The sequence below is a fragment of the Pelodiscus sinensis genome, chromosome 3, assembly GCF_049634645.1.
Source record: "Pelodiscus sinensis isolate JC-2024 chromosome 3, ASM4963464v1, whole genome shotgun sequence".
Taxonomy (NCBI): domain Eukaryota; kingdom Metazoa; phylum Chordata; order Testudines; family Trionychidae; genus Pelodiscus; species Pelodiscus sinensis.
The window spans coordinates 158,664,551-158,679,896 of record NC_134713.1 but is presented as its reverse complement, the minus strand read 5'-3'; the positions used below and the strand labels follow the sequence as shown (position 1 = coordinate 158,679,896).

Below are 15,346 nucleotides of genomic sequence, written 5' to 3'. Positions count from 1 at the left end.
AAGCTCATCATCTAATAAACCATCTTGTTAGTCTTTAAAGTGCTACATTGTCCTGCATTTTGCTTCAGCTACCCCAGACTAACACGGCTACATTTCTATCACTATTCTACAAACCCCAGCTCTGCCAAGCAGCAAATGGACAACGGTATCTCTGATCAAATCTCTCCGGTAGCCACAGACAGCAGGTGTGTAAATTGGGCTATGACTTAGCTCCATTTAGTGGCCTTTTTCCAATTTCTCATTTCATCACACACTATGGTTGTGTCTAGACTGGCAAGTTTTTCTGCAAAAGCAGCTGCTTTTGTGGAAAAACTTGCCAGCTGTCTACACTGGCCGCTTGAATTTCCGCAAGAACACTGACTTCCTACTGTCTGAAATCAGTGCTTCTTGCGGAAATACTGTGCTGCTCCCGTTCATGCAAAAGTCCTTTTGCACAAAGCTTTTGCGCAAGCGGGCCAGTGTAGACAGCTCAGATTTATTTTGCGCAAAAAAGCCCCGATCGCGAAAATGGCAATCAGGGCTTTTTTGTGCAAAAGCGTGTCTAGATTGGCACGGACGCTTTTCCGCAAAAAGTGCAATCTAGACACTCTTTTCCGCAAATGCTTTTAACGGAAAACTTTTCCGTTAAAAGCATTTGCGGAAAATCATGCCAGTCTAGATGTAGCCTATGGGAAGAGGGGTGCACCCTTTATCTTTTACATCTGGTGCCCGGAAAAGGAAAGTGAAGAACTTTGGGGGACTGTGTGTTCAGGTCTATGTGACGGTACACATGTGGGTATGGGATGTGCCAATGTAGCAGAAGGAATACAAGTGTGTGTTAATGCACATATGTATGCCCAGGGGGAGAGGGGGAGAAGCAAGGAGCAGAAGCTTATCAGAGGGAGGATGTGTGAGAGAGCTGTGCGTGACAGTGTCTATATGTGTGTACTATTTCCTTCCAATGGAGCTTCATTCCCAGACTTCATGGGGAAAATTTAGTGCTCTCCTATCTCGGTGTCTATCTCCTCATCCTTGATTACTTTGGATTTTTCTTTGCTCTGATCATTCTTAGATTTTTACCTGATCCCCCTCTTGTTCACATTATAACTGCCATTGATCTCCATGATGACCAGGTTGATTTATTGCGCCTATCCATGCGGCTCTGGCATAAACTATATGAAAAAAGGACAGATCGAAGCTGGCATGAAACAAGGGCCTGGGCACATCAAAGTGCAACAATTGGAGGTGGGGGACAATAGAAAAATCTTTTCAAAAACATTCCTAAAGAGGGCAATTTTATTCCCTCTCGTTTCCATAAGCAACATGAGCTCAGCTTAGGGCCTCCAAGCTACAGTGAAGAGACAAACCCATCAGAAGCGCCGGTTCCACATCCCATTGGCAAAGAGCAGCAGCCATTCAGAGAGGATTACTTTATTGCGAGGGAATTTTTTTTGGCGGGGGAGGTTACATCGGATTAAGGCTCCCGTGACGTGTGGCACCTAATTCCCAGGGACACACTGTCAGAAAGCAGCATGAGCTGGAGAGGTTTTCTGTTGGTTTTTAACCCTCCCCCCTTTCCTTTCTCAAAGCCAGAAACTAAAGGATTCAGAAAATATAAATCAACTGCTGCTTTTGTGTAGGGGATACATAGGAATAAAGCACCAGGCCTGCTGGAGGAGATAACGGAACTGACAGTAAGAACGCCAGGGGTCAGGAGGACAGATATCATGCCAGGCAGCAACTGCTGGAGGGGTGGATTTCTTGTGGCATTCGATCAGTCTGATTAAATCAGAACAATTAAAAAGGAGCATGTGTCAACTGCTGGGTTTTTAAATCGTTGGTGACAGCTATATTGCCCCCCTGCCGCTCACACACGCCCTCTACTCTTTATGATGATGATAATACTGCACACTTCTTAAAGTGCTCTCCTTCCAGAGGTCTCAAAGCAATACACCAATGGTGGAGATGCCTTGGTACCTCCCACCCAGCCCCCATCTTGCCAATGAGGAAACTGAGGCATGGAGGAGTGAGGTGACCTGCACAAAGTTGTTTGGCTTTTCAGTAGCACAGAACTCCATTCCCTTGACTCCCCCACCCCTGCTAGATGGCTACCAATGGGGCGGAGCAACTTGCTCTTGTGGAAAACAGAATCTAGGCCTGGTAGCCAACTCTTTGCAGGCTAAAATAAGCTCCCGGATCTGAGCTAGCCTCTGACTTTGGTTCTGCAAACCCAGCAGGGCTGAGCTGGGAGAGGCACGCAGAAGCCCAGGGGGTTACAAGACAGGTGAGGGCTTTACTAATGGCAAGCTGTAAGTGACACTGCAGCCAGCAGCACTGCTTCCCAATTCAGCAAGACTCTGTCAACGTTAAGTCCTTCAGTGCCCACCAGAAGCAGGCCCTGATTTTACCCTTCTCTCTTGAGTAAGTACTGATTCTACCCACCTGCTCCTTCCTGTGTTTCTAACAAAGCAGAAAGCAAGTGGGGACTCCACTTAACTTTCTTCCATTATGGAAAACAATGCTACAGAGTGGAAAAGACAATGGTAACCTCGCTCTAGGTTTTTGACCCTCCTATGGGATTTAACAGAGAGTTACATCCCAGTGACAACGACAGAAAGCATTTCCTTGCATTACCAGCTGGAGAGGAAGTATGCCTAGGTCACCTGCCCTCCCCTGGCAGTATAAGGCTGTTCCTTCCAACGCTTTGTCCAATCTAATGTCTCATATGATCAATTTCTGCCACGTCCCTTGGGGCAGTAGTCCCACCACCCAATAAATCTCAGTGGGAATACAGAGTGCCTTTAAGTAGAGCTCTGAACTAGGGGTGGTGCTTCAGAAGCAAAACTGCAGCAGTAGCCCCAGGAGGAATTGTGACTCAGGCACCATTCTGAATTACAATTACTCCCCCGCTTCCTTCTCATTCCATGGGGTAGCCTATCCCAGCAGCAAGTTAGTCCCCATGTGCTGCTGGCTCAGCTGTGCAAACCTGTGAGCAGGTAGAGGTGGGATTAACACTTTGCTTGTTCCTCACCTGCTCCATCCCTCTCTGCTCTAGGGTGTGAGTAAATAGGCACGTAACCCTGGTCACTCCTGTGTGCCAAGGCCCAGAAGTATGTGGACGGGGAGCTTCTTACCTTCACAGGTGCAGAACCCATGTCACCATCTACCTCACCACGATCTTCAGCCTACAGTTTCCTGTGCTCAGTTTTATCCCATTATTGAAGAAGCACGGACCCTTTGGGTCACCCCAAATAACTCGCCTGCTTCCTTAATATTTGTGGTTATCTCCTCTTCTTTAGCCCTGGCTGGATGAGCACTGATATCCCTACAAGAATGAGGCTGATCTGGTTGTGGGGGCTGCTTAGGGGTTTTGACTTGTCAGCAGAGAAATCCCTCGTACACCGGTGGACATGGAGCACTTGCCCTGCCAAAGAGATCCGGCTTCCATGCCCCAGCAAGCAGCGTGACAGGCCGACTTGCTCAAGATCAATTAAAATTCACTGAACCTTGAGAAGGGCCTTCTGCTGCAACCTAACTTTACGACTCTCCCCCTACTCCTACCTCGGTGTTCTTGCTAACTGAAACAGACAGGGCAATGATTAGCTGACAAGTTCATTAGCGTTCACCTCCTTGGTATTCTCTCCCTCATATCCCTTTGGAGAAAACAAACAGCGCTTTAAAAAAAAAACGGTTCGAAGACGCATAGGTGACTCGTGGTAGCACTCGGGAGGCACCCCCCCCCCGTGTCCCTGCCAAACTGCTGAGTGGGGAGCCCCCCTCATGCTCTCTCCATGTTCCTCGAGATGGCCCTCCCTGCACCCCTCCCTTGCAGGTACTAGTCACCTATGCAAGGAGTTTCTCCAGGCCTGAGAAGAGCAGCTCAGAAAGAATGGGAAGAGAGATGCTGCAACCCAGCCCACGTCACACTGTAATCTCAGATAGTCACCATCACTAGGCAACCTGGCTGTTGGGTTTGGGTTCTCCCCACACAGACATACCCTCAAATGAGCCCAATGATGTTGGTGTGCAAGTCGAATTGAAATTCTGCAGGATTTCGGTACCTAACTTGCTTAGCTGCCTTTGAAAATCCCAGACTAAATTGCTACATTCTGGGCCAATGGAGCTAAACTGAAGCTTGTGCCTGGAGGAGGTAATGTATCCTAGCTGACATCACACACACACACCTCACAGACAAGAACAAGCATTTAGCTAATGTTTCCACTGCACAGTTGATTCTAGTGGGGATTTACAGTTATAAAAAAGCCAGCCACCACTGGCACACTTATTGTTATTGTTTACTCACTGGTCACCATCAAATGGTGCCCCTGCTGGAACATGGGCATTGCCCACAGCATACACCATCTGATAGGCTTGAATACGATCATGTATGCTCTGGATGGGTCCAGGTCTGACCATAAGCATCTCTAGCTTCCTCGGGCAACTTGTCCTGTTGCCACTTCCTTTGGAGTTGGTCTGAATTCTTCCTGCTGAAGCTTAAGCCCATGACTTCTTGTCCTGTCCTTGCTGACTAATGAAAATAATTGATCCTTGTACTGTAGATACAGTAATATCCCTTTTCCGGTTCACAGGGTGTTATCCTAACTTTCATTAGGGATTTTTCCTTGACACTGAACATGCCCACTTCTCTTCTCAAAGCCCCCTCCCGTTCCCCTGTGGGTTTTATTGCTGTCTTCTGAACTCTTTCCAATTTGTCTTTGGAAACCCCCTTCCCCTCATGTAGGTGGCCAAAGTCCCCAACAGAACATGGTGGCATTGAGCAAAGCTCTCATCTCTCCACCTCCCAGCCCATGGGGATTTGCACATTATTTCAGTGTAGTATTTGTGACAATCATCAATTTAACACTGCTGCAGACAGCAGTGGACTCTGCAGGAGTAAATAGTCACTCGAACAGCATGAATATTAGGGGGCTCTTAACAGCCCTTGTCATCCCATCATGACTCCCAAGTAGGAATCTTGTCAAGCAAAGCTACTGCTGGCACTAAATTGAAATGCCACCTTTTAAATTTTGCAGAACTTGCGATGGCATCAGAAATAACCCCATTTTCAGAGGAATTAAGAGTCCTGACAGTTGAGACAAACACTGTTCATACTGATTTCTTACAGATGCCATACTATCTAAGTAGTCCATTCTTTTAGGCTGTCCCAGAGGCTAGGTCTAGACTGCGGTGTTTTTGCAGAAAAAGCTACGCAAAATGCACTCTGCATATTGCATAGCTTTTTCCACTTTTTTTTCCCCGAAAGAGGCTTTTCTGCCATTTGGCCCTGTCTGGATGGGGCCAAATGGCAGAAAAGCCTCCTCTTTCAGAGGAGCCCCTTATGCCGCATAAAATGAGCAATACAGAGCTCCCTGAAAGAGCGCATTTGCTCTTATGTGAAAAAAAGTGGAAGAGTAAATGCGTTCCTTGGACACGGCAGGGTTTTCCCGCAAAAACCCCATAGGCTAGACATAGCTGAAAGTGCATAATGTGAGGTCAGTGTTATTTATGGCAAGTGAGGCTTCTCCATGCAAGAAAGCTACACTGGTTTAAATTAAATTGGTTTAAAACTGATTTAATTGGATTAGTACAAAGCCAGGTATAGACATTCTTATTTTAGAAAGGCTTGTTTTGATTTAGTTTAAGGGTACGTCTACAGCTGTAGCACTGCAACGGAAGAGGTTTTGCCATCATTCTGCAAGACACCGTTGTTAGGTTGACTGAAGATTTCTGTCAACATCACTGTACCTAGAGTGGAGGTTAGCGTGACTAACTAAATGGTGCAGGACATGCAATTTTTCATAGGTCTGAGTAATATACTTAGTGTAACCTAAGGTTTTAGGATGGAACTATGCCTAAATCAAGAAAGAATCAGTTTAGGACTTGTCTGTACTCGAACTGGTACTGAAATAGCGATGTGAGTTTTAATTAATACCTGTAGTAAATGCAGCGTAAAAGCCATGTGTAGATATTTTGTTTACCCAATGAAGTGAATATCCTATTTTGATTTAACTTAAATCAACAGTACATTAGAATGAATTAGGACACACTATAAGTGTGTCCATAGTATGGAAATTAAAATTAAGCTTAATTAACATCTTTTGTTATTATTTTGGTTCCAGTTTGTGTGTAGGCTAAATCCACATATACCATTTAAACTGAAAGAAGAGTGTCTAACGCACCATTCAATACAATTCTAACTAAATTAATTTGAGATCATGTCTTTAGTTAAACTGGTACAGGAGTGTGTGTAAACAAGGCCTAGATTTAGAACAAGTGATCAATGTGTTTTATTTCTTTAAGCGGCATATAACAGTTTTGTATATTTCACCGCTTCAGAAGGAGGTCGTGGAGCAGAGCGAAAGGGCTCGATTTATTACTAGGTTATTACTTTTAAGCCCTTCTAGTTCTATTGGTAAATTAGGCCCACTGACACATCTAGATTTTTTTAACTCAGTAGGAAATTTTCAATTAAGTGCAATCGTTCATTTCAGCATCGGGATTTGGCCATTGCATGCAGGCACAATCTGGTGGAAGGAAGATCTGATGTGGTATGGCACACAAACAAATCCTATTTTCAAGAATACCAGTTCTGATTGTTCAGGTATACATGGATCAAATTTCATCTTTCAAAACGCATTTTAAATTCATGGAGGTTAGGTCCATCAATGGCTATTAGCCAGGATGGGGAAGGATGGTGTCCCTGGCCTCTGTTTGTCAGAAGCTGGGAATGGGCAATAGTGGATGGATCAGTTGATGATTACCTGTTCTGTTCATTCCCTCTGGGGAACCTGGCACTGGCCACATTCGGCAGACAGGATACTGGGCTAGATGGCCCTTTGTTCTGACCCAGTCTGGCTGTTCCTATGTACTTTCTTATGTTCTCATCCATTGCTTCTACAGATCAGCCTGACCTCTGGTTGGGAAGACCAAACTGAAAGTTCCTTGTTTCTTGGATTCATTGGGTGTCTCAGGGAGACCTTTATTATGGAATTCTTTAATATAGTGTTTATCAAGCTTTTTTTTAATAAAGTATCCCTTTTCAAAAAAAAATTATAAGTACCCCCAGTTCCTACAGTTTTCAGACACACAAAATTATTTTCTACCATTGCAACACATTTGTTTAAACAACTTAATGGTAGCTGGGCGGCCGATGAAATTTTTGCGTCTAAAAAGTACAAAAATAATAAAGCGCTGCAAAACTTAAAACAAAAATTCTGTTTTCTCCAAATTTCAGTTGTGTTGATGTACACTTCCCCCCCCCCCCCCCCCCCCCGACTTCTCTTGAGTACCCCTTAGGGTACTCGTACCACTGGTGAAGAAACACTGCTTTAATATGTACACACATTTCAAAAGGTAGGGTATGAAGCACTGCCTATTAATGTTGCCCAGTGCTTCCCATTATATGACCTTTTCAGATGTTTTAATAATTTTGCCAAACTTTAACTATTTGGCCTGAAATTCCCCATGCTGAGTGTCTGCCTCAGGCTGGATTTTGTGGAGAAATTTCAGCTGACGCACTTCAGCACTTTCTAAGAACAAGGCTAGGGGAAAATGACATTGTTTTGCTGATGTTCTGTTGATCTTTTGCTTGAGATGCTCTGGCAGGTACTTGACGTTTGGCAGGAGGGTGATCTGTGTGTCCAGAATGCACCTTGTGCTGTTCTTGTGAAAATCTGCATAATTTAGGCCAAGTTATAAGCCTTTGAAAAAAAATCGCAGTTTTCACTTAATCAGTAGAAACTTCTTAGAGATTAGCACTATAGAAAAGCCTATGAGGAAATTAATAAGTCTGTCTTCCAAGCAGGGTTTGAATAGTGTGCGTGAAATAAGGCCTGGGGACCTCACATTAAACAAGGAGGGTAAAAGGAAAACATTAAATAGTTGCTCATTCCATGACTGACATCCACCTCCCGCACTGACTGACACAGGGTCTAGTGCAAAAATAGTATGTGATCATGTAATTAAAGACTGTATTATAATGCACAGGCACGAGGGGCTGAATTAGGTTGCATGGGGAAACCTTAAGACAGGCATTTCTTGTTTCTGAGTACTTGACTTTGCAACCTTAAAAATGTTCTTTTAATGGAGTTTTGTGTGTGTTTCATAAAATATCAGTTAGTACAAAAATTATAAGGCTAATTCACTCAGCCTCTGACTTTTGGTAGATTTCCATTCAGCTTAAGTATAGAGCAGCTATCAATGCCTCTATAATAGAGACTTGGATAATATCTTCATTTCCTGCAGAGAACCCACAGGAGGATTCAGACACGAAATCTTTGTGAGATTCACCGCAACAAACACATCCCATTGGGGGTACTGGGGAGGGGAGAAACAGAGGCAAAGCAGCTTAAAGCAGCAATGGGCAGTCACGAACAGTGAATGGGCTGCACGAGTGGCCTTTCATCTCAGAGGGTCGCAGCAGCTGGTGGCCCACTCGAGTTCTACCTGAGGCCTGCGGACCTCCTGTCTGCCCCCCTCTCCCAGCTGATTCACAGAGTTCCAGTTCTTGGAGGGAGTGGGGACGGAGCACAAATCAGCAGATTCCTGGCACTCTGAAAATGCTGGGAGGGAGAGAGAGAAGTAGGAAGTGCGGGGCTCCAATACCCCAGTGCAGAAGAGGCATGTGGGGGTGGGGGTCAGATAGGGGGTCCATGAGCCCTAGGTATAGCCCCAATACGCTACATGTGGCCCATGGGCCACAGATATCCCACCACTGATTTGAAGTAATAGCAGGCTATACCAGCACCAGCCACAATTCATAGCAGTTTACACTGTCTACCCTAGGGGTTTGTTCCAGTGCGGCTACACTGGTGATTTGCTACCAAGAGCTGAAATGGGAATAAATCCGCAGTGTAGACAAGACCTAGCACTTTGAACAAATCTATACCAGATGATCCTTCTGCAGAGCATGACAGTGCTTTACGAGCCATTTCACACTCCTGATGCTAGGAACATCCCATGTGCAATCTATATGCTGGACACGTTTTCACTCTTATTGTTACCTGGAAATTCATTCATTTTGATTTTAGACACAGGAAATCAGACGGCCGGCTCATTCATGTTTCAGGCTGTTTTCCCCTTATCCTCCCCACAGGCTACACTGCATTAAAACTCTAGGAGATTGCTGAGGACATTAAAACACTGCCACTGCCTCTCTACTCCCACGCAAATGCAGGATCCTGGAAAATGACCAATTCTTCGCTATTTACTTTGGCTCTCCAGCTTCCGTGTCAAAGCACCCAATCAGGCAGCTCTCTCGGGCCCATTCAGCTGACACAAATGCTCTGCTTTCCTTAGCCACTAGGTGCGATTGTGAAAATCTCAATGCATACAGAGCCTGAATTTATGTCACCAACCATATGTGTTTCTTAAAGCAGCTGTAGAAGGCCAAAGCAAAAGGGACTACACTGCCTTAGCACCGTGTCACCAGGACCATTCACCACTCCAGGCACCTCCTCCTGCTCCAAGCACTGCAGCCTCCGCTGATAGCAGTCTCTCTATCCATCATCCTCTCTCACCCTGCAACCATTCTTGCTCCAGGAGCTGCAGCTTCCCTGGGTTGACTTGGCCCTCTGGCCACATCACTATGGGACTCCCCTTCCAGGGTATCAAAGAACTGCCAGGCAAACTGCTCCAGGCAGTCTACTGTCCTGTCTGGGCCACTTCCTCACTGGCCAGTAGGGGAACCCAAAACCATCCTTTACTCTGGGCTCCAGAGTAGGGATGTTAAATATCCAGTAACTGACTAATCGAATAGTCGATACATTTTGCATCGACTATTCGATTAGTTGATAGGGCGCCTCCCCATTTGAAGCGCCCTAGGGCTGTTGCTACACTTCACAGGCAAAAGTGCCACGTGGAGCCCGAGATCAGCTGGGGACTCCCCAGCTGACTCCAGACTCTGTGTGGCACTGCCGCTTTGAAATGCCGCGGGGAGACTGGGGACAGCAAGGGTGGGGGGGAAGCAACTAGTCAACTAGCCTGTCGACTATCCGATAAACATTTGCTTATCGGATAATTAACTAAGTCGACTAGTCGTTCACATCCCTACTCCAGATAAGGAGCCCTCTAGTCAACAGCTAAGTTCTGGGCCCTCCTGAATCTTGCTGCCTCTTCCCTGAGCCTCTCCTACCTTTTTGGCTCCCCACCCCCCTTTGCCAGCCCAAACTTCCTCCCCCCAGGCAGTAAATGTAGATTAATATGTATAGTCCCTAGCATGCCTCCCTTCACCCACAGTGTAACCACAGTGCTTCCCTGCAGCCCCCAGCTGCCCTCAGCTCCTGGGCTTTATCAGGCCCATACACAGGAATTTCTGTGTGTGTGGGGGGGTGAGCCATAGGAGGGGCTGGTGGCTGTCCCGCTCCTGGCCTCGCTTCTGGGTGGGGGGGGAAATCAGCCCCAGCCTTTCCCGTGGCCAGCTGGAGCCCAGGGGAGGGAAGCTGGGGCAATTCACTGTTCCTGCCTTCCCCCAGCCAGCTGGAGCACAGGGGAAGGAGCAGGGCTGGACTAAGGAGTGGACAAGCTGGGCAGCTGCCCAGGGCACCAACCGATGGGGGGCGCCTGATGGCAGCTGTAAGGGGCACGTGGCATCCCATACAGCTGCCATCAGGCACCGTGCACCTGGCTCCCGCAGCACCAGGCCCCCTCCCCCCATCCTCGTGGCTCCGGACAGCAGCGCCCTTCCCCCCCGCGGGGCCCTGCACAGCCAGGCGCTGTGCGCCAGCAGCAGTGGCTGGGCTGGGCAGCGCATGCGCAATGCGCCCCGGGGTTGGGCCCGTGCTCCCTGCGGGGGTGGGCCCTGGGCTGCGTGCCAGCGGCCGGGCCGGGCAGCGCATGCGCCGTGCACACTGGGGGCGGGCCCGTGCTCCCTAGGGCCTGCGCCGTGTGCCCGGGCCCAGGGCGCCAAAATGGCTCAGGCCGGCCCTGGGAGGAAGGCTGGGGCAAAGCACCATCCCAGCTTCACGCTTACTTGGAGGACCATAGGGGAGGGGTGCCTTTGCACCCTTCTCACACACCCCTTTGTATGGGCTTGTGCTATATAAGTCTCTCCTGTTCCTGTTAACCAGAGCCTCCTCTCCCATCCCTGGCTCCCCCTCCAGGTGCAGCATGGGAAGTTAAGTGACTTACCTACCCACCTTAACCCCCTCCAGGTCTTGTGTGGGGTGGACACCGCAGCTCATATCATCACACCCTCCCATAAACAGCACCCTGTGGAATGGCAGATGCAAATATCAATTCTTCAAAAGCTGCTGTATTGCTCAAGACTAAGCAGCATACAAATGAAGTGTGAACAGTAACATTTTCCAAATTTTAGAAGCTGGAAGTATGGGGAACTAACTACAGCTTTGCAAACTTCTCCTCAGGAAGGAGTGGGCCTGGTTTTCCATCTGGAGTTCTAATGTCTGGTGTTTTGTAAAGAAAGGACAAGGGCATTTTGCTGTCTCGCTGCTCGTGGAAGCTTAGAATTGACTGGCTGAAACTCCAGAAAGGTTTAACTCACTGGAAAAAGCTTCCCTTCATCTTTCTATGGGAAAAGAAAGACTCTTTGATGGCTCACCTTTCATATAATAATATTTTAAATGAGCTTCCGGTTTATACAGCGCCTTCCATCCTATAAGATTCCAAAGGAATTTACAAACTATGCTTCCACAGTAAAAAAAACCGAAGTGGCTATCACTGGTCATCAGCAGGACCTGGAGGAATGAATAGGACTACTGATCAGGGACATAGCCAGGGAAATTGCCCAAATACTTCTTGGAGGGACTATATTTCCCAACATATAGCCTACCCCAAATACTTACAGACTCATTAATGTATCTGCGTTCCACAGCTAACTCTCTGTAAATCTTTCCATGTGTGATATACCCAAATACTTGTTCACTCATCCCTAATCTATACTCTTAAACTTTAACAATTATAATTAAGCAAAAATGAAATGTGCACACATTCAACTGACCTAGCCTTTCCGACCAGTAACAACATGGGTGGGGCTTTTAGAAAAACAACCAATCATCTCTGATATGCAAACAGCTTAGAAGAGAATAGGAGGAGGAAATGAGAAGGCTAAGAAAAGGGGCCACATTCTTTTCCCAGGCCACCATCTCAATTTGGAAGCACTCCATTAACGTCAGCAGAATCTCTCCAGATTTCTGAGAGAGGAATTGGGCTCGAGAAGTTCAGATGAGCCTGTCACAATCTAAAATTCTGTTCTTGCCTTGATTTTGCTCATTGTGCCCAATTATACTTAAGCAAAAATGAAATGTGCACACATTCAGCTGACACCTTTGCAAAACCCTGCAGTGTGACGAGGCTGTCTCCGCCACTATGCACCACTACCATTAAATATCTTTTTGTCTTATCTGCGAGCCTTGCGTCTCTATAATGTGTTATGAGGTGTGTTTGTAATTGTCTGATGCTGGCACTGGTCCTTGAAAAGGAAATGGTGTGTGTCTAAATGCAGACAAAGCTATTTAGGAAGCCAGGACAAAGCAGCTTTCTCCCTCTTGCTTGGGCCAAATTCGAGCCTCTGAACTTACTCCTTCCATGGCTGTAAAAGAAAAGAAAAAATCTCTTTCAATTGCCTTGGCTTCAAAAACAACAGATAGAAGGTGATTTCAGAGCTCATTTGTTTTTGCAATGCACAAGCCTCTTTCTCCTCACATCATTTTCTAATAATTTTATTGTCAGCATCTCGGACGATAAAACTGACGAGTAAAAGCCTCAGTTCCACTTGAAACAGTAAGTAAATAATAATACCAATAATACAATCTTTTCCTTTTCTTTTAGCCTGATTCTCGAATGAACCAATTTTGTTTTTGCAGCAGTCTTCCGACACTGTATTTCCTGATATTTTTGCAGATCTTTTTAAAATGAGTTGCAATGATTAGCTCACTTGCTCCCACAAATAGTATTAGGTTTGGGGGCTCAGCCTCACTTATGGTAAATTATCACCTTCAACTCTACTGAAAGAAGGGGGTGGGGTCTAGTGGTCAGAATATAGGATTAGGCACACTGGAGTGCTGGGTTCTGTTCCAGTTTCTGCAGCTGACTCACTAAGTAAGGTGGGACAAGTAATTGAACCTCTCTGTACCTCAGTTTGCCCAGCTGTAAAATGGGCTGATATCATGACAATGCTGTTGTATACTGCTGACTCACAAGCAGGCCCTTGAATTTCCCCAACCAAATATTGCACTGTGATAGAACAACAAAAACAGAGCCTAAAGGGCAAGTGGTTAAATCAGCAGGCTATCTAGATTGCAGACAGTTGCTTACAAACCAGTAATTCAGACTTTAGGGACCCAATTCTCTCTGTGCTAGGTTCAGATCCAGCACAGAGATGGCCCCAACTTAGATCACTCTGAGGCAAGTAAACCCATTTATTCCTGCACTAAAAGTTAACATAGACCACTGTATTTAACTTTCTCCTGAGGGCTCTGTAAGGGTTAACTGGGGTTTGTAAGGAGCTTTGATCTATTTGGATAAAAGGCAACTGATGAGTATTACAAATAGCGCCTTGATAAATAAACCAGTGAATGCCTGATGAAACTGTCATCCCTGTTCATTGTCTGAATGCAAATGTTAATGATGATTGATCCTTGCTTCCAGCGCGTACACTCCGCACACACCATATGGAAACAAAGAAAAGAGTTTACAGGCTCCATTCGGGCACCTGGACACGCAGAGCCCCAGAAGCCATGCATATATACTGGACCATTAGTGGCACAGTCTTTTCTTGTCTTCAATTGAAGCAGCTGCCTGAGGAAGTAGCAGTCCCACTTCAATAGTCTGTTGTCTGAAGTGGACCAGCTGACTTGGAGGTCTAGCTCCTATTGTCCAGATTTGGACCCAGTGAAGCGTTACCATAGTCTTAAGCCATGTTGACATTACAATCAGGAGGAATGAGGCAACATATGTAGACATGCCCAAACCAGCCTGGGTCTAGCTCACTCCAATTACAACAGCAGTGCAGCCATAAGCAAATGGCCAGAGCACACAACCAGGGGCCCAGGCAGCTTGGACACAGGTGGCTAGTGACTGTTAGGCAAGCTAGCTAGATCACAGCTCTCTCAGGTCTGTCTACATGTGCTCCTCTCATACCTCCCTATTGCCGTGTAGACATACCCTGAAATAGCCATTCTGGGAACAGCAAACAGTCTGATTTGGCTCAATGGCATGTTGATTCTGGAACCTAATAATGCCAGTGGGAATTTCAACTTGTAAGCAGCCTCGCGGACGACAGGGTACAAAAATAGCAGATGAGTAAGAGAACTTGCATGGGATATGCCACCCAGATCACAACTTGGTCCGAGAATCAGAAAACGTACTGTACGTTGTGAATGCCATTGCTTGTTGTGACGCCAACATCACCTTGCATTACTTGTCCTGAAAGAAGTTATCCTTTATTTACATTCTGCCCTTCCCCTCATCAAGATTGGCTACCTTTACTTATTGTTTCAGAATATGATATAGCTGCAAGTCTACTGCTAGCAGAATGTGCATTGCATCCTCCCACTCCCCCTTCCACAGACTGGCCTAGTAGTGGATAACAGCACACAATTGCTGCTAGCTAATGGGGTAATCCCTTTCATTTAAATAATAGAGATCAGTACTATGATGTTGAAGGTCTTTGTTTCAAGTCCAACTGATAACTCATGGGGGAGCTCATTAGGCAAGCCATGAAAACCTCAAACTAAGTAGCCTGGTTTGGAAAGGCCAGAAGAAAGGGAGAAATAGATCATTACAAAGAGCTAGGACATGAAGAGTTACTCAACAACGAACAATGACAGCGACAGTATCTATTCTGCATCCCACCTTGAAACGACTTACCCATCTCTTCTTACTTATATTCATGTTTGGGGTCATACCCAATCCTTGGTCACTTCTCGATATTTCAATCAGAGCAGTGGCCAAGAGTAATTCCCACCCGCCAACTGCATATAGAGAGGAGAATGGGACCCGTTTTCTCAGAGGGGAGACTTCAGTGGCTTCCTCTAGTCCAGCTCTCTGGTCTAGCGCTATATCTTCAGGCTATTTGGAAATAGCAATATAGAATAGGATTGCCTGGTTACTTGGCTATTCTCCTGCAAGGGGTACACTACACCTAAGCTGGAGAGGCTCCACTGGCTTCCAGTTAATTCCTGGGTGCAATTCAAGATGGCACGCGTGAGCTAGGAAGCCCTATAGCATAGCTTGGGGCATACGTAGTTTAGACACCTGCTTTTCTTCTGGTGTTTTAACCCAGCAGGGCAGGACACTCACTTTTACTGGTCACCCAACCAAACGGTGGTTGAGCTGGCTTTCAGGGCATGTTATCAAATCCCTTGAGCCAGGTTAAGGGACCCTGCACTGCACACATTGCACAGGTGAG

General features: G+C 46.4%; 1 protein-coding gene across 3 annotated transcripts in view; it reads right to left on the bottom strand.

The window, feature by feature from the left end:
• GALNT14 (polypeptide N-acetylgalactosaminyltransferase 14) overlaps nucleotides 1-15,346 on the bottom strand; it is a 206,386-nt gene that overhangs the window by 178,407 nt on the left and 12,633 nt on the right. The window contains exon 1 of one of the 3 annotated variants that reach the window (XM_075925331.1): nucleotides 3,114-3,722. The exons of the other annotated variants lie outside the window; for them this stretch is intronic. Within the exon in view, the coding sequence (XP_075781446.1) occupies nucleotides 3,114-3,134 (21 nt within the window). The 5' untranslated portion in view covers nucleotides 3,135-3,722. Of the gene's footprint in view, nucleotides 1-3,113; nucleotides 3,723-15,346 lie in introns of those variants that run through there. 3 annotated transcript variants of the gene reach the window in all.